The sequence below is a fragment of the Onychostruthus taczanowskii genome, unplaced genomic scaffold, assembly GCF_017590055.1.
Source record: "Onychostruthus taczanowskii isolate IOZ18803 unplaced genomic scaffold, ASM1759005v1 scaffold8, whole genome shotgun sequence".
In the NCBI taxonomy this organism is placed as follows: domain Eukaryota; kingdom Metazoa; phylum Chordata; class Aves; order Passeriformes; family Passeridae; genus Onychostruthus; species Onychostruthus taczanowskii.
This window is the reverse complement of record NW_024505892.1, coordinates 14,789,876-14,809,561: the sequence shown is the minus strand read 5'-3', so window position 1 is coordinate 14,809,561 and position 19,686 is coordinate 14,789,876. Positions and strand designations below refer to the sequence as shown.

General features: G+C 43.4%; 1 protein-coding gene across 1 annotated transcript; it reads right to left on the bottom strand.

Annotated features, from left to right (window-relative positions):
• Positions 1 to 1,079: 1,079 nt before the first annotated feature.
• On the bottom strand, positions 1,080 to 12,789 carry FUCA2 (alpha-L-fucosidase 2). Its single transcript, XM_041423697.1, has 7 exons — positions 10,957 to 12,789; positions 8,286 to 8,473; positions 6,273 to 6,612; positions 5,446 to 5,656; positions 3,898 to 4,088; positions 2,658 to 2,766; positions 1,080 to 1,308 (listed from the first exon to the last, which is right to left on the bottom strand). The coding sequence occupies exons 1-7, from the start codon at positions 11,157 to 11,159 to the stop codon at positions 1,168 to 1,170; spliced, it is 1,383 nt and encodes a 460-aa protein (XP_041279631.1). The 5' UTR covers positions 11,160 to 12,789; the 3' UTR covers positions 1,080 to 1,167.
• Positions 12,790 to 19,686: the final 6,897 nt, after the last annotated feature.

The following is a 19,686-nucleotide window of genomic DNA, read 5'->3' as shown; positions in this document are numbered from 1 at the left end:
TTTGTGTGTGTATTAACATTACTAGGGAAGAGAATAACCTGACCTATCAAATGAACTCAAAATCCTGACAGAGTTGAAAGAATAAATTTAACTTATACAGTACTAATGTTGCACTCACAAACATTACTCAGGGAAAATAAACCTTCAATCTCTACACTGAAACAGAAATAATTCATGCTTTTTGTTGTCCTCCTCTTTGCAAGTTTCACCTTGTGTGTCTGTCCCTACAAATCATGACACATGATGAGTTTGGAAATTTTTCAAGTTGGATGCAGTCTACTCTCTGCTTAAAATGTTGTCTCTTTGCCAAAGCTGAAGATCCCTAGCAACTCCTGATTATTTCTCTTTTTCAAGAGTTAGTCACTGAAGTATATATTTTGCTTAATAGGCCACAGAAGGCACCCTGGTAACTGTGTATAAACAAAGGCTGTAAACAAGAGGCAAGTTTTATGCCATGTAAAATTATACAAAATATAAAACCCAACCCTCTCCCAGTTTACCTGTGTCCCAATAATGGATGGAGTTGCTCAAGAATAGGAACATGTAAAATTAATTACTTCCATGATAAGAAGTTATGATGTACATATGCATTGCCTGTATGCATTTATGATGAATTCCTAACCCTTACAGGCTTCTTGCAGACATTACCCTATTCAGCTGAAACTGCCAGCTGCCACTAGCTAAACACACCTGGAAAAAGTACATTATTTTCTCTAAAACTGTCAGGTTTTACTGTGCAGTTTTGTGGAAGGTAAATTTCTTGCATTAAAGAGGGTGTACAACTGACTTAGGTGCCTTGATTACCGGCTTGAGCTTTATTCTTTCTTTTGTCTCTGAAAATCTATGCCTGTTTCCCCCCACCTCATTCTTCACATAACTTGGCCAGAAACTGACTAAACCAAGTGTAAAGGTCAAGGGTAGCTGCTCAGTGTTTCACACAAGTTCAGAGAAACAAACTCTGTGCAGAGGATCAAGTGCTAGACTAGTGAGGTTATCTAGTGCTAGACTTTGTGAGGTTTGTTCCAGTCCATCCTTTAATAACAGCCCACCTCTCATAGAAAAAATGAATTTATTGGTCTTTCTCAGTCAAACAAGTTTAAAACCAGTGATAGGAAAGAGCAAAGCATTAGCACTCCCTGCTAGCCAGGACTCCAGCAGAGTATTGGCTCAGTCTACATGAGTCAGTTGTAAGGTCCAGCCCCACTGACATGGCATTTGCTGAGGAGTCAATTGAGGTAGAGCAATAACCATTCCCTTTTCTCCCAGGGCAACCCATTTCAGCAGCTCCCTGTATCCAGCCAGCTTCACCTAAAATAGAAACACACACTATAGTCAGAACAGCGCCTTTTCAAAGTACATATAAGTGCAATATTGACAAAATAATTATTGATCCATAGCTACCTTACTCACCAAGTATCCTAAAAATGCCACTTACCAACAAATGAGTGATAATTATTAAAGATAAAGGGAAAACATTTGTAAGTAGTTTGCAAGTGAAAAAGCTACTCATGTTGGGTTGTGAGAAGGACTTAGGGCTGTAGAAAGTGAATAAACACCTCTTGGAAGCATTTGGAGTAGGATTTAGGTCTAAGCAGAGATGTAGCAGCCACAGTATAGAGCTTTGCATTTCCTGTTCCCAAACGGCCTGCTTCCCGTGGTGAAACTTCTAGTCTTGAATGAGCATGACTTTGTTACAGAGGGCAGCCAGGTATCTCAGAGAAAGCTGATCTGAAGAACTAAAAACCACAAATAGGTTGATCTTGTCACTTACAGCAGCTGGTGACCTGCTGGAGTGGCTGCAGACCAGTCTCTGCTGCTGGGGAACAGTACTTTCTAGTACACACAGAGTCTACCTGCCCCCCTAAAATTCCAGAGGCATCTCCATCACTTCTGAAATGACTCCTTCTCCCCTATCACAGAGCTGTCTTGGCACCAGTCAGACTACTTTCATATGGAACTAGACCAGAGGGGGCAGTCCAGGAAACACTCCTAATGCAGTTCAGCAGCTAATGGATGTGCAGTGCGTGAGACCAGAGCAGAGTTAAGCCAAAGTGAATCTCTCCTTAAATGCACAGAGTTGATACCAACTTCTGCTTCCATTGGGTTACTTGCTACTTGCCAGTGTAGGTGTGCTATCACTGTCCTCATCTTCTGACCTCCACTTGGTATAAGATGCACATCTAGGGTAACACTGATTGCTCTCCAGCCTCTCTGGGCAACAAAAACCTCTGTGTACATTCCCCTCCTGCAAGACTTTGACAAACAACTGCACCACTACAGCAACTCCGGTATCACCAAAGTCATGAGGACAGCCACTTCTAAAGAAAAGTCATGCTGAGTTAGGAGTCTACACAGGAAACAGGAGGGGTGGCACAGTTTTTTCCCCTGCTCCTTGGCCTCTTTGTGATTCTTATTTTACAAGATAAAACATATCCCAGCAACATCTCGGTCTAACTTTGTTGGATAAGAAACATACCACTGAGAGGACTATGACCAGGAGGTCCCAGAAAGAAAACAAACATTTTGCTGACTCTCTTCCAAAGTACTCTGTCCTAAGAGCTATGCATTCCCAAAGATGCCAGAAACTTAAATAAACAAGATGGAATATGACACATCCTAGAAGGAAGGGAGGGGTGTGTGTGTGCACTCTCTTTTACCTGTGTTTCTCCAAGCTTAGCCCGTGGCTCACCAAGCTCCAGAATCCCAGAGATTGGCCAGTTAAGGAAGATAGCATTGACTTTCCCTTCTTTAGGGGTGAAAGTGTACCTGGTTGGAAATGGGGACCAAAAAGGCATGTCAGCTTTTCCTTGTAAATCTTTAGAAGTGATACATAAGAGTGCTTTCAAGACTGGAAAAATGGATTAGAAAAGTCAGGATTAATTGCATTTTCACACACATAACCACCTGGTCAGATGAATTATGCTCTTTAATAAAGTGCTGTTCCTTGAAAATTTGTTTCAACAAACTAGAGGTAATGAAAACTATTAAAGAACTGAATTCAGAGGTAAATATCTGTTGTAGCTTTGGTTCACTGTATCAACTCAGCCATATAGGAAGGAGATACTTGCAGGATGGGGAATCATTAACAGATAACTGTTACATTCAGGAAAACATGGTAACTCCCATCTATACACTAACATGCAGACTAGAAGCATTTAATAATAGTATGAGCAACAGAGTTTCCACTTTGCATAGCTAGTTTTTAAAAATACTATTTTCATCACTATGCCATTGTAAATCTTGTGGCATACCTCTGAAACATCCCTCCCTCCTTCCTATTTAGTTACAGTTTTTTATTCCTCTTAGAAGGGATTTTACTAAACAGTCAACAGTTCAGCATCTCCAGGCTAAAGCCAGATGGCCAAACACCATCTGAGACAAGAGGGCCAAGACCAAACCCCTGATGGATCATGAAGGTGTTAAGAGAAGCTACAAGTAAAAAGGGCAGAGGGAAGGCCAGAGACTGACTGTATTTAGCGACCAAATAATTGCTGTTATCTTCCCACTTTCTATCTAAACATCAAGTGACATTGAGTATTCCTTTGTTCAGATAAACACTTCATAGCAGTCTTGTATTTCCAGATTTTTTTCATTTCTGTTGCCTGCTAGAAGCCAACAGAATTACCTAACAGATTAGCCTACACCAAGAAGCAAAAGACGACCAAAGAAATGCTTGCAGCTTTCTTTTCAGCCTCAGCATCATCCCAAAACTAGTCTCCACCTACAGCTTTATACACATTTTAGATGCAATTACTTGCACTAACAAAAGCATTCATTCCTTCACCACACACAAACTAAGACAGTAATTTCTGTAGCATCAAGTCATTAGGGATTTCAAAGCTTCACATAACATTAGCACTCCTTTCCAGAGCCTGCATTTTGGTTCAGGAGACTTACCAGACTCCAGGTGTGACAGTGTCGTTCTGTGCTCTCCATGGTTTCGTTCCATAGATGGCCTCTCCATTGACCTTCAGCCAAGAGCCCACCTGCCTCAGGCGCTCCTCAAACACAACAGCGATGCGGCCGTCGTGGGTGGGCCCGATGTTCATCAGGAGATTTCCTCCATAAGACACAGTTTCTGCAAGTTGCTGAAGTGTTTTTAAACACATAGAGCATATGGTTATGAGAACTGACATCACATACTTGAAGCACTTTCTGAAGTCTGCTGTACTGCTTCAGAATGATGAACCACAAGAGTTATGCTACTGCTGCATGCTGAGACTTTGGGATTCATCTCAGAAGTTAATACAAAATTTTAGCTCCCATAAAACAAAGCTCTACTGTCAATTTTTACGTCCAAAACCAGCCCCAAATATCTTCTTGCACCAACATGTCTGCCTCAATCCACATTAGAATCAGATTCTGCTACTCTTTAGCATTTCAACTTCTGCAAGAATATATTGAGGGTTTTACCAATAGGAGAGATGACTTCTCTGCACCAGAGCAGAATAAGGCAAATACTTGCTACTTCATCTTTATTGAATCTTAGAAAAGCAGCTTCCTCCTTCCTCCTGTTTGATGCCTTTCCTACTTTATAGAACCACCTGTAAAACACAAGGAAGCCTCCTACAAAGCCTACAAAATTTGTGTTCACATCCACACTGCCCTCCAGAGATCACAGACTGAGATGCATAAGTCTGAGAAATAGACATCTGCAGACATGTTGCTGAATTAATTCAAACCTTTTGCCTCTGAAAAGAGGTTACTTCAAATTCAAATTGTCTTTTGTGAGGACAGCACTAGAAACAGCAACAATATTAAGCAACAGTAACAATATTTCCCTTACTGGCTGAATTCTGCAACTGAATGCATTATTCTGGAAGACTGATCCGTCTTCCTTCCATTCCGGTCTCCTAAGCTTCAGATCTTTTTTAATACCTCAGCCTAGTAAGAGAATCAATGTTCTAATAATATCAGCTGTCTGCTTCTGGTAGTGTTTACCTGTATGTCTGTAAGGAAAGTGTCTCACTACAAAGTAAAACTACTGCTGAGTCATAAACTGTTTCTATCTGTACAGGGAAAAGATGTAGCCTTCCAGCAGGAGTTCCTAAACAGAAGCTGTGAAACTGCAACTGTTTGCTTCTCATCAGCTTGCATGTGCAGTTACCAGAGAAACTTAGTCGAAAAGGTAATAATGAGACTGTGAAGATCAGTCCTTGGCCAGTTACTCACACGGAAAATGGCTTCTGAGACACTGACTGAATTTTTACTAGAAATTAATTCTATAGAAATGACTAAGAGAAAGATAAAAAATTACATGGATTTTCCATCCTGCCAGCATTAAGGCTGGAAATTAACAAAATTATTTATTGTTTCACAGATTCACTACTGAATTAAAATCATCTTATTCACAAAAATAGATACATAATCGAGCAGTTAAACAGCACAACGTAACAGTCAGGAGAGAGAACGTGGGGCAGCAGCAGCTGCTGTGGCCCGCGGTACCTTCACCAAGTCCTCGATGGGGAGGTAGTCCCGGAGGCGCGCGTCCCTGCGGTAGCCCCAGGAGCTGCGGTCCATGGTCATGCAGTTCTCCCACTTGCGGGGCAGGAGGTGCCCGGGGTTGTAGCGGTCGCTGCACGTGTAGAAGCCGCCGTGGGCGCAGATGCTGCCAGCTCCCCAGCGGTCATTGGTCACTACCGTGTCCTGGACAGGGCTGGGAAAAGAGGAGTTTTATTATTCTTATTCTATGAAACGCGGTCACAGCCAGCGTAATCCCTTCCCACACACATCCCTCCCAGGAACTAACATTTTGGATGACTTCTGTACTGTTAATTTATTACAATAAGATTAAGTGCAATGTCAGGAATTTTATTCTCATGCTTTGCTAATAAAAGTTCCAGATCAGAATTTCTTGGGGAAATAAGCTCCAGACTTTTACAGGAGCTCTGCCAGAAATCACTCTGCACTTCATAACTACTGCCAGATGCTCAGTCTGTGATGGCAACAATGTATCCATATTCTCAAATTGTCCTGCTATTCTTTGGTTTTGTGCAACAGCAAATACTTAGGGAAGACTATGATTAAGCAGAATAGCCAACACCATCTTAAATGATTAATTTGCAAATGTATTTTAAAAATACAAACCAGTCTTTTTCTAAAACCAGCTTTGATACTTGTAGGAAAAATCTGGATTCTATATTTCAGGAGAATTAATATTTTGTAAAGTCCTCTTAAGCAGAAGTAGCAGGTTCCAAAAAACAAACAGAAAATGAAACAAACTAGACGCAGCAGAATTTCAAATAAGGAGCTGAACCGGCATTATTATGTACCTGTCATTATACAGCCAAGCCAAGAAACCAGTGCTGTTCCAGTAAGTATCTGGAGCATTTCCATCCCCATCAGACCAAATTATTTCTGGCTGGTACTTGGTCACAATTTCATAGAGTTCTGGTAATGATTTGCTGGTTGGAAACTTGCTTGTGTTAAAGGCATTGGTGGCATCCTCAAGGAAGAGAGGATTGAACCATTCAAACAGGGAATGGTATAACCCAAAATGCAAGTCAGTCCTGTTTCTAACAGATGCTGCTAGTTCAGCAACAAGATCTCGCTTTGGTCCCACATCAACAGCATTCCAGTTCCAAGAATATTTGGACCCCCATAAAGTAAAGCCTAAAAAGAGAAAAATCAGAAGGTATGAAAGAAAAGAAGAAGAGAGGACATTACAGTTCCTTCTGGAAAGTGGTTGGAAGTGTTGCAAAAAATAAAATAATAAAAATTAAATATGTAATAATATTGCTGTCATGGTACAAAGTGTGCCTATAACCTGTTTATGCACAATGGTAGAAGTTTTAATATCAGAACACCATGTATTTTTTTATACATATACATTTATATTTTCCAGTTGTGTACTGCTTAGGAGAATTATTCCTTCTCTTTAATTATTCAGTCTATTCATACATGCCAATTAAATAAACTAGATGGCTTTTAAGACCCCTTCCAACACAAGGCATTCTCTAACTCTACGACTGCAAAATTAACCAAAAATACACCAGCTTTTGAGGCATCTACATCAAATGTGAACTGTAAATACACAATCAGCAAGTGAAAGATAGAACTGTTTCTCAGCTGCAGAAAGTCCAAGCTATCATTTGCATTCAAAGACTGTTCTCCTCTTTTCTGTTTCCATCTTATGCAAATGTTCACTTTTTGTTTGCCTTGATATTTACAACAGCTCAATCAACTGCTGTGTATATGTATAAGGAGAAGGCAAAAACTCCTGAAACAGCTGTTAAAACATCAAGATTAAATATCAGAAGGGATTTGACCTTTCAGACATCCATCAGTCCAGCACAACCACTTACAAATAAAACTGCACTACAGACTCAGACCACTGCCAGAGGAGCTCGACTCTCACCTTGTAACCCCTTTATACTCACTGTCTAATCAATCTTGTGCTATTTCCGTGAACTGGATACATGCAACTGTACTGACTAAACAACCAAAAATTCGTGCACAAAGCTACTGGACAGACTAAATGAAGTGACTTCTTTTGAAGTCACTTGGAATTTCACCCCAAGTGAAATTCAAGATCAAGAATTATGTGTGTCAGAGCTGAGATTAAAATTGACACATCACAAGTTGCCAGCCTTAAACCTACATCCCACAAAGACCAACAACATTCACTAGATGTATTGTAGAATATCTTAATGCTTTATACTTTCTATGCTACTGTATTTCCTTCCAAAAGCTTTCTTTTTCTTTACTTTTCTCTGCAAAGTACCTTAGAATTACAGTGCTAAAAAAAAATTGTGCCTGTAAAACTACAGATCTGGTTCAAGGTTTTGGCTTCTGTACACTACATCAGGAAGAGATATACCATCCTAGTTGACTCCTGGAACATATTCCTAAATTCCTTGGAGAAACCAAAGAAGTTTGTTAACTGTCTGCTCCCTGCACCTCTCCAAATGTTAAAGAGTGCAGAATTCACTTTTATGGTTCCTTCAGCAACATACTGCACAGAAATAAAAAATAAACTATGGCCACTGCAGGAAGCTCAGCTGCCAGCACCACTTTGGGGTGTCTTACCTACAGCAAGAGAACAGTGGCACAATCTATTGCTCCTCCTATGCAATAGATACTCCATGGCTACAGCTTTTGTGTAAGAGTCAGGAAAACACCTGCAGATTTCTTGGGAAGTTTTTGTTTCCTCTTTGGCTGTGGTAGGGCAGCTAAGCCTGCCTGGTTTTCTCTATATGTCTCTTAGAAGGTAGAAAAGCCACATGCTTTTTACATCTCTTGACAGAAATGCAGCAATTACTAACATTCACAAAGCTTCCACTTACCCTCATGATGTTTTGAAGTTAAGACAACATATTTTGCACCTGAAGCCTTCAGAATATCTGCCCACTGGTTGGGATCAAAGAATTCTGCTGTAAACAGAGGACCAAAATCTTCATAGCTGAAGCCAGGTGGGTAATTTGTGTCCATAAATTTCACATAGGGTTCTCTCTTTTCCTTCTGCCAGTACCACCTACAAAATACAGAACAAAGCATGTCTGCTGATGCATTTTTAGATAAAGAAAAGAGAATTTAAATGATCAGCTCCTATTTAACACTGAGAGGTAGAGGCATTGAAGGTACATGACAATAAGACGAAATTGCTCCAGAAGAGTATTGATTAGCAAAGATTTCCTTTTTTCTATCTTATTTGTCCATGTTATACATCTTTGCACTCCACTTTGGAAAGGTCTCAGAATTTCACCTGAAGCAATGAAAAAAGCAGCTACACTTTGAGAATGGAAAAATTAAGTCTTGGTCAATACCCAAATCCCAAAACTGTACTAGAGACCACAGACAGTCTGTGTAAGCAGCTCAGGAGGCACAAGAAATGCATTTTTCCTGGACTTGCACGTCTCACCTCCTCAAGTCTCACACCTCAGCCATCAGGCATTTCTGCTCTGCCCCCAACATTGCAAACCCTGCCACTCACAAATACGGGGATCGTCAGCTTTACCTCTCTGACAGTCCCAAGCCCTCTACACATCTGCAGCTGAGTGACCCAATGTCCATGACCCCAGGGCCAGAGAGAGCTGTGACCAGGTCACTGCAGACTCTGCACACCCGAGGCTTGCAAGCAAAGGCACCCTGCTAGATGAAAGCACATCCTCCAACCAAAACCTGCCCCTGCAAGAACACCACACACTTACAAATGCACCTCTCACCTTCCTATGAATGAAACCAAGCAGCAAAAATCCTCTTGTCAAATTTAGACTTATATGAAAATAGATTGTAAGTGAACGAATAAAACAGGCCAGAATTTTAATGTTTGAAATTAATTTCTCTCTCCTGTCCTGTGCTGGACTCTGACCTCAGTTCTCTAAGACCATAGTGTGAATATTGTTGTAAGCTTCCCAAAAACACTTCAGCATAAACCAACACAATCTGTGGCAGCCAAAAGGAAAAAAAAAACTTAGAAGAAAGAGGCTGAGACAGCTTTCCTCATTGAAAGAGCCGGAGCAGAGGAAATAACAACAATAAAGCAAAACAAACAAATTTTAAAAAATAAAAACAAACAAAAAACCTCTCTGACTTCAAAGTATGTAATTTCTTAAATTAAAAAGTAACAACCTTGCTTCTCTCCCATAGCCACATGGTTTGCTAACATGAACACTTCTATGCTGACAGGATTAGGTTCTAGAAACATCCTTACCAAAGCTGTGGAGCTCTGAGGGAAGGCACACAGGACGGGTGAACACAGTGTGTGACCTTCCATTTGATGCTGCTAATACAGGACCTCAGTCATCTGACTGCACAAGCTGTCAAAGGCCCTGAAGCAGCTCTAGACCCACACCTGCCATGGGATAGGAAAATACAGAAATATAACAAGCAATTAGAGTTGTGGGGTCAAAAATGAAATGCTCCATCCTGAGCCTGTACACCACTATCAGAGCACAGCACTCTGAGTGAGGCTTGAATCCAAACCTAGTTCTGTCCCACCTCTCTAAAAGTACTTTATTAGTAAATGTACTCCGCATTAAAACCTGCTGAAACGCTTGACCTTAATTCTGAAAAGAAAGGTGTCAGAAAACATTGGTTTGATTAGATACATGTTGGTTTGTTTTGTAAATATTGTAATTAAGGTTCACCGTTGCTCTGCCACAAAGCTACCCTTATCTTCATATTGTAAATAATAATGTGTCTCACTTGAAGTCTTACAGGAAGTACTTGGTAGAGCATGGAAAGGTGACAGCAAAAACATGCTTACAGTCAAAGGGCCTGAACCAGTGAACACTCACAGAACAAAGATTTCATTGAACTAAAATTATCTGAAGGATCAGAGCTTTAGATTCTCTTAAGTGCAAAGCATTCTCGAATAATAGTAATAACGGTAAAAAAAAAAAAAAAAAAAAAAAAAAAAAAAGAAAACCATCAGCAGCACAAAATGTGCACAAGAAAACAGCAAGGCAGCTTGCCAAGTAAGGGTAGCGATGGGCTCCTGGCTCCCCACAGCGCTCCAGCAGGTGCACAAGGCTGCTCCAGAGGCTGGGAGATCCCAAACAGAAATACCCTGGGAGACCGCCTTCACCATCCCTCCATGGTGGTCCTGGGGAGGTGTCTTTCGGCCCCTCCACCAACCACCTCTCTGTGGGGCAAGGCACTTCTCTCAGCTCTACCGGCTCTCTGCTTAATTTAGTCACTTCAGCCTAGGTATTCAGCAGTTTTTGGGGCTCGGCAGGTGCTCAGACACACCAGAAGCACTTCAAACTCCACCTCCTCTGAAAACTGCGCCATGGAGTCCGTGAGGTCGGCCGGACACAGAGCTCTTCCCACACGCCTGAGCTCCACGGTCAGCCTGCCGAGGGCCTCCAACCCAAACCAGGGCTGTACAGGGGCACACCACACCATCCCCGCCTGCCCCGAGAGCTGCTTCCCCAGCGGAGCCCGGGGGCCGCCGGCACGGCCCGTCCGCCGCAGCGCTTCGGGTGCGAGCAGAACGCTCTGGCTGCAGCTCACCAGAACCACTCGCTGCCGAAGCTGGGCACCGAGAACACGCCCCAGTGGATGAAGACGCCGAACTTCGCCTCGTCAAACCAGGCGGGCAGTGGCCGGGCGTCCAGCGAGCCCCAGGTGGGCTCGTAGCGAGGCCGGGCCTGCGGCAGCCCGGGCAGCCCCAGCAGCAGCAGCGCCAGCGCGGCGCGCCCGCCCGCGCCCGACATGGCGGCGGCGGCGGGGCCGGACGGGGCTCTGTGGGACGGGACTCACGGCGCTGCGCGGCCGGGCTGGGTTGGGCCGGGCCGCGGAAAGGAAGGGAAAAGAAGCGGGACACGGGCAGGGCGGGCCCCGCGGCGCCCAGCCGGCACCGCTGCCCCTTCGCTCCTCCCCCGCGCCGCCCGCCTCCCGGGGGCTCTTCCCCATGGGAGCCGCTCCATCTAGCTGCTCGACCACAAACTGCCCTCTGGATTTTAAGGATTTTAAGAAAATGAAGTAGTTGGCTATTGCCTCGGCCGACATCCCGCCGTGCTTTCCCCCGCTCCGCCGGCTCCTCCCCCGCCCGCCCGGTCGGCCTCGCCCGAGAGCGGCCGGACGGCTCTGCTGGATCTGCTGCCGGACCCGGGCCCGAGCCTTGGATCTGCAGCCAGAGGTGACCTCGGCAGCCTGCTGGGTTTGTCCTTCCCGCCTACTCCGACCACAGGCTCAGCTTCCCTCGCCCTCCCAAGAAAAACAGGGTGTAGCATCGCTCTGCAGCTCCTTCCAGCCGACTTGGACGTGGAGGCATCCCGGGCAGAGAGGCGGCCCAAAGCCTGTCAAGGAAACATTTCTCTCCCATCATTAGCATGGCCTGTGCAGAAGCTGCCTGAACTCAGTAGATGACACTTGGCGTTTGTGCTACGGATCAGGGGTGGCAGGCACATCCTTTAAAAGATACATCTTCCAGCAATTTGCTGCCCACGCTGGTGCTTCTCCAGTCTTTCCTGATGCCTGAATTTTCTGGTTTTACTTCAGCCCCCAGCTGCCATGGGACAGACTTTGTGAAATAATTTGGTTTAATCAGCAAATACTAACTTTTTATAATCAGCACCACAAAGAGAAATTCCTTTGGCAATCTCATTAGAACAGTCAAAAATAAATGAGCAGGCAGCTGAATGAATCTCTCTCCAACTGGAAAGGACGCATACTTTACTGTTCTATGGAAATAGAGCTCCAGTTTCTAGAGCCATTAACCACAGCTGTTACCTACCTCTAATTAAAATATTTAAAGGGCTGTGAAAACAAGATGAACATGATTTTGTAATATTTTCATTTCTATACCTTGATTAATGTAAGTTGCAGGCAGATAAAAAACATTTTGTGATTTCCAGCACATTATTCTTTCTGACTGTTCACATTACTCTGATTTACCAAAGCACTTTGATATTACAACAGGAGCCTCTTCATATCTCTTTTACATTCACCGTTGACCTACTTTATGTCTTCTTTTTCCCTCACCACTTTAGGTGTCACTTTGCTTCTCAAAAGAAATCTTTAGATGCCTTTGACTTCTTGTATGGTATCCTTTCTAGTTTATCTTTCGATTTCTTCGTGTTCTCCTTTTTGATCGCACCAAAGGATTGCAGACACTCAGCAGCTCCTTAATGTGGTAATTTTGAAGTATACATTCTGTACAGCGTAAGAAAGTTACAATTGCTCTGTAGCTCAAAATGTTTGGAAGAAAAAATGATGTTAAAAAAGTCATGGTCTGAGCCAAGTCTCGCTGACCTGCCATAAACTTTGGTGAGGTTTGGAGCAGGGACTGTATTTCAATATTGATCTGGAACACATCTCTTAAAAAAAAAAAAAAAAAAAAAAAAAAAAAAAAAGGGGGGGGAAAGAAAAGTGGCAAACATTTCAGTAAACAGCAGTGATGAGTGCACTTCTGATTAAGGCATAAACAGGTCCAGAAAATGTCACCAGCCCACACACACCCAGGTACAGAAATCCCTGTTGGGGAAAAAGGTCTTTGGTGTACAATCACAGTTGTAATGATGCAAGCTGTAAAGGGTGAATAATAAAAATAGCAGATTGTCAGATTTTGTAAATAACACAGGGCTGGTGTGCACAGCTGCAAAAAGCTCTCCAAGCGTGGGCACAACGTTCCTGCCTGTGTGGCCATGGAGCCCCGTGAGAGCGGCTGTAAGCGTGGAGCTCGCTGCCCTGCCCTGCGAGAAGCCCGTGCCTCTCCCTCTCACAGCACAGTCCCGCTGGGAAAGCTGGGGAAGGAGCAGGCTGCTCTGTCAGCAGAGGGAAGAAGAAGAGGAAATAATGAAGGCAATCCCCTGAGGGAAGCTGAGCAGAAAAGACCTTTCGACCTGGCTAATGGCTGACATACGAGACTCCTGTGCCAGATCAATTGCTTCGACTAATGCGGAGGGTGACTGCTGGGAAGATCACAAAACCCCTGAGCCCGGGGAACTGCACCGGTTCGGCATTGAGATGAAGGCACTCCCTTGCCTGGGTGGAAGCAGAAAACAGAAACTGAATTTCACGTGGACAAATTTCAGGCTTGATAGGTTTTGATTCAGACCTGGAGAGTCGTAGTTGTTAAATGCACCCTGAAAGCAAATTTCACATTGGATAACTAGATAATGCAACTCTGGATGCATTAAAAATACAGGGCGCAGTCTTTTCTGTGTTTGTCATTGTGGCTGCAGGGCAGAGAGGATTTTATTCAAGGTAGAATGTAATATGACTTGCCTGTAAGAAGCAGTGTGAGCATTAAATGTCCTTTTAAAGATGCATCTTGTTGTAAAAGGGTTTCTGTAAAACACCAGGAAACGAAACCATGAAGCTTGATTTTGCTTCTGCCTAGGTCTGTGCGACCGATCTGAAAGGCAGTACCTTCCTGCCGAAGTTAGTTAAGTCTCTGACATGCAACCCAATCCTTAAGAAAGATGGGGAGGGAGTTGATGGTTGTGGAGGATATTTGACTCGTGTCTCTCGCGGCTCTTCTGCAGGGATGCGGTGCCTTGTGCAACCTTCCGGCTTTGCGGGGGAGAGGGCACCCTGTTACACAAAACAGAAGTGGTGCTGTGGGTTACTCGGCTCTTTTTAACCGATTCTGTTTTCCTTTTTTTCCGTTTATTTTCCCCGAGAGATGGCAATGGCGGGAGCATGAAGGCACCCTGGGGGATGGTGCATCTGCGCACCCAGCCCCCCGCTTTGCTTTGCTCTTGTGCAAACACAAAATTTATGTTCCCAGAGACCCAAAATCGCCGCCGGCGTCCCGGCGGGGCGGTCGGAGGAGAGGGGCGGCTCTTCCTCTGCAAACTTTTCCTGTCCCCTCCCTCGCCGCCTCTCTCCGTCCTCTTCTCTCCTCCCTGCCGTTCTCGGCTGCCCGTCGACGATGGATGAGAGGCCAGGGAGCAGCGGGACAGCACCGCTGCCCGTCTGGTCCTTGCCCGGTCCCCGCGGCCGCTCCCAAAGCGACATCTCCTCCTTCTCCTCCCGGAGGACCTGCCTGCTGCGGTCCAACGTGGGCGGCTCAGGTAAGGGCGAGGGAGGGAAGGGTCCTTGTGTCCGACACCTCGGAGCCGAGCTAAATTTGGGAATCTGGGGAAAGACATCCTCGCCGATAGCCTGTCCTGCTCTCCCAGATGTAGGACTACTCTCGGTGGCCAGTGGTGTGGATTTCTGGGGTACGTGGTGCTTGATCTTCTCCTTGATAAGATGTTTGGAGAGTTCCAGTTTTTATACCCATGTTCACACACATGAATGAATGAATCCTGGTAGCATCGTGCCTGCACATCCATTTGCCAAAGCATCTCCGACTGCAAGGGCAGAAAAGTCTCAGGAAACCTTCAGGGTGTATTGCCAAGACATCAAAACCCCTCACCTTGCTGCTTCACACATTACACTTCAACTGCATGTCAGAATTTTACCTCGTGCCCTTTTATCTGCTTAGAGATTTTAATAGGTGAGAAAAGCCAATGTGTAAGTCAGAATCCCACCATCTTCCTTCAGGAGTCAATCCCTGCTAGTGCACACAGGAAGACTGGGGGTGGAAGCTGGCCCTTTGGGACAGAGTAGGCTTCCTGCAGGATTTGGAGAAGCTTTGCTGTATAAAATAAGAGGAAGTGAGGGTCCTAATTTACAGTGCAGAGACTCAAAACCCACCAAAGTGGCTGGGCTGTGCTTTACTCAGTGTGTCTCCAGAGGTAGGGCACTAAGGAAAATGAAATTCCGGTCTCCATAGGGCTGAGCACATTTTGAAAATATGTTCTTGCCGAGTTGCAAATCAGCCCTGCTCTGTTGACTAGAAGTCTGTAGGCACACACACCCTGGGGATGTTGGTATTTTGGATGCACTCACACACTGCTGCACAGAGGTACCCGTGAAACACCATCAGGGAAGCTCCAGAGTGCACTGAGGGACCTGCTCTGCTGCAGCACAGGACAGTGCAGTGCATGGTTGGGCCTGCAATGGACCACAATGTTCTCTTATGTTTGTTCCTCAGGGAATCTTAAGATGAAGCAGAACATTTGCTTGGGGAAGATCAGGTATACAGCTATGCCTGCCTGATGAGGAGAGAGGGAATGAAAATTTACTTAGTCACATAGGAGCAAGTAGATTCAGCTTATGGAGCCAGAGGCTGCTAGCAAAAACAACTCTGTGCCATTTTCTGTATAATTTTCTGTTTTACCTTTTTCTGCTTAAAATTTATGGTGAAAGATATTTGGGACAGGGAGGAGGGAGAAGGTTCTAGTGCTTCACAAAGGACTACTTTTAGGAATAAGGTGTATTTCAGCACCGCCTGGAGAATGCTGCATGAACAATGCCCTGTGACTGGATGTGAGCACCCCTGGATCCAGAGAGATCCCCACACAGGGATCCCCACAGAGGCTGACAAGACTGAGACCATGTCAATGTAGACTGTGTTTGTTGGTGGTTTAACTACAAAGACACCTGACAACGAGATGGGTTCATTATGAGATTCTGGTAAATATAGTGGAGGTGAAATGACAATGTTTTCAAAGATGTGTTGTTATTTGTAGTTTCTTACACACGACATTTTAGCATCCTTGTTGCCTGACTTGATTTTTTATTTTAATTTTGAGGATGTGCTTCCTGCCAGTAAGGAACAAGTGTTGCTTTCTTTGGTTTTTTTTTTTTTGTTTTGGTTTTTTTTTTTTTTTTGTCATATTTTCTTTAATTGTGTATTTTCTCCCTTGCTGCTTCCTGTATATTTTTTTCCAGTTGCTCATTGGACACAACAAAAACACTTACATATGGCCACACAACTGTTGATTCTGTCTTCAAAAAGGAAAGTATGCATTAAAGATGCAAAGCTGTTTAATTTTTAATATGGTGGTTAGAGAATGGGTTGTATACTGAGGTGCCATTAAAATAACCTGCTTTTTCATTCCCCTAGTAACCTGGAGAACAACTGTAATGGGGACAGAAATGTGAAGAAACAATATGAGTCATTATTTTTGCCTCTACCTTTTTCTCTAGCCATATCATTTGATTAAAGCCATATCATTTGATTAACATGATGTTACCTGTGCTCCAACAGCTGCATGTATAGAAGAACAATTTGCATTTTAAATTGCCTGCAAAATGTTTGCTTTATGCCTGTTCCAAGACTGAATAACTTGCAACTGCTGGCAGCTTCTGCTGCATGCTTGTTTTCATTTTCTAGAACCTGACATGAGTTGTGCTGAGATGTTTTCTCCTCACACTCTTTCAGTGATGGGTTGGTACCCCTGTAGAGGTTCACACTGTCATTTATTTTACCACCTCCTGATCCACCATTCTCAATGCAGAATCTGTTAAAAGGCAGTATTTTTAGAGACCCTTCTAGCTAGGGGAAATATAATGGCTTTTTATAAAGCAGCTTTGGCAGTGGTTCATGAAATGCATCTATCTGTTTATTATTCTAGGTCAGTACTGTATGTATCCTGATAGAGCAGTGAGGCTGCTCAGGTGGTCCCCATGTTTATGCTGCCTGTGCTTTCTTAGCCCCACTCCTTCTTCTGCTGCTCTTACACACTGACACAAGCAACTTCCTGGTGTCCCTTCACAGCATCTCACTTCATTAGCTGCCATCCAGTACGTGAGGACAATATGTTTTCAGGATTTTCTTCTTAAAGCTGACCTTTTCTTTTAGTTCTAGTGGTAGAAGATGATTTCATTTCTCTTTCTGGGCTGTCACCTCCATCCACTGTTTTGTCAGGCCTTTCTATTTGTGGTAAGCTTCTAGGAGGAATTAAGTGATACTCACCACAAGTATGGGTGGCATGATCTAGAATTTTGATTTAGACCCTGAAAAAGTGTAATGTTAGCAAAGTTCAAAACCTCTGTGGCAGGCATAGCTTGTGCATCACTTTAACATTGTGGTATGCCCCAGCTGACAGCTGGCTGGTCTGTCAGAGCATCTGAAGGAGATGAGTGAAGGAAAAAATTACTCTTCTAAAATTTCAGGCCAACACCAGAGCCACTTGCAGAAAGCTGCTTGAATTATGTACCTTTAAGCAGTCTTCCATGTTTAGTGACTAGATTTAAACCCACCTTAAAGGTGGATCAATTTAGTCGAGTTTCTTAATGTGTCCAGCACAGATGGGGACGGAACTGCAATTGGAAAAAAAAAGACCCTGCTCAAGTGCTTTCCCATAACTCATCCAAAACCTAGATTTGGTGGTTGTGGGGCTGAAGGAAGCTCTCAGCACGAGCTGTGGGTCCTGGGTTGCAGGGTGGAAGAGGTGCTGTTTCACATCACATCCGATGGCAAAGCAGTGGCAGTGGCTCTCTTTGTGACAGCCCTCAGGCACCAGTCTCTGCTGCTACGGTGCTGCTCTTTATCTGCATTGATCTGCATGTCTGTGCAGTTTCCAGTTCGCTCTCTTTTTAGTGTTGTGGGTTTTATTGTACAGCCTTGCACTTTGTTCCGAAGGTGGTGAGGTCTGTGGTGAGGTACATCTTGGTGAAAAGGGAACTTTACTGCTCAGATCAGAAGTCAGAAAACCACCCATGTCTCTGCTCTGGGATTGATGCTCTTGAAATGTTGCAGTTCCTCTTGAGGTCTTGCTCTTTGGCAGCAAGAAGTTTCAGATAATTTGTTCCATTAGTGTGAAATTCACCTTTTAGGTGGAGGGCTGAGCTCCTCACGCAACTTTCTGATTCTCTCATGGGGTTCTTTGAGCCCTTCTGAGGACAGACAAAAAAAACCTACCTAAGAATTCAGACAGCAATTCATCAGTACCTCAGGCTTTAGCCCAGAGGTTGCATTGAAGAAGAAAATGAAGCCTGACTGCAAATGGTAGTCCTGTCTCAAAACTTGTACATCCCAGGATGCTTTTGGCTATTTTTGTGGGTTAATTTATTCAAAATGATAATAAGTGACATCTATGATGCCATCTGCTGCTAACTCCAAATTAGGGTGAGTGCAAAGATTGCTTAAAATCCCCCAGTTAAGTGAAAAACTGGGGAAGCTTTCTTGTAGTGCTCAGAGCATCAAAGTGGCTGATGCTATATGAGAAGAAAATTTATGATTTTTGGACATACTTAAGCTTTTCATGATTAGAGTAACCCACTTTTCAAACTTAACAAATGGCAGATTCTATTTTTATTGAAAAAAATTCTCTGGTTGATGCAAAGGACACATTTTTGACAGCTGAAGGTATCTGAGCATATAGAAAGGGTGAAACCCAGAATACGCTCTAGACACTGACCTGATTTTCTGGGAGTGTGGAATCTAGGGGAAAAGGTAAATTTTGGGTGAGTAAATAGGTAGCTGTTAAAATGGGCCTGTATTTCCTTCTGCACTTGTACTCGTATTTCCCAAAAAACCTACAGATTCCTGTTTCCATACAGACAAAGAGCCCTACCAAGCTGTCTGGTAGCTAGGAAAATGCTGTTTTTCAGTCCTAAGATGGGGTTGATGAGGGAGAATATTCATGCTGTGGGAGAACGTGATAAACAAAGCAGCTGCTTTTGATACATGTTATGAAAATATGGGAGTTATGGAAAAACATGATTCTCCATCATATTAAGCAGGACTTGTTTACAACATAAATTGAAGTACAGAATTTTGCAGTAAGTCCAAGGCAGACAATTTTTGGTAGAAATCATTAGTACAAGTTAAGACAAATAATAATTTGGAGGGATTTAGAAACTCAACTCAGCATGACTAGGTCATTACCAAGAGTTAGTGTATCCTGTCTGAAGTTCACATTAATATTTTTGCATCAATTTTAAAATTCAAACTATCAGGAAGAGGCAACAAGCATAACCAAATGAAATTTGACTTATGCTTATAGAACTGAAACAGCTACTTTGTAATAATCAATTTAGGCCATCATGTCATAATGTTAAATCCCATCCTAGTCAACCTTACATGTAACTTGTAGTTTCAGAATGATGCTGAGGAAAAATTTAGGAATCATTTGTACTGCATACACTGACAAAGTTCAAGTCTGCCTGAAAAACAGTTCCGTTTATAAAATAGATGGGCATATAGGGAAGAAGCATGTGTCAGAATACAGTCAGCCATTTCTAATGTGAGTTTATACCAAAATATACACAAAATAAGAACCTGCTTGTTTTATACTGGATTAAAAGACATTATTCCCCACCAACTCTTGCAGAATAACTGGAGTAGGTTCTTATTATTAGCCCAGCCTGATTAAGCATGAAAGGGGAAACCCTGGGAATACCATGGTTTACAAATAAAAACCATGTGTTCTAAATGTCATTTACACATTATATAGT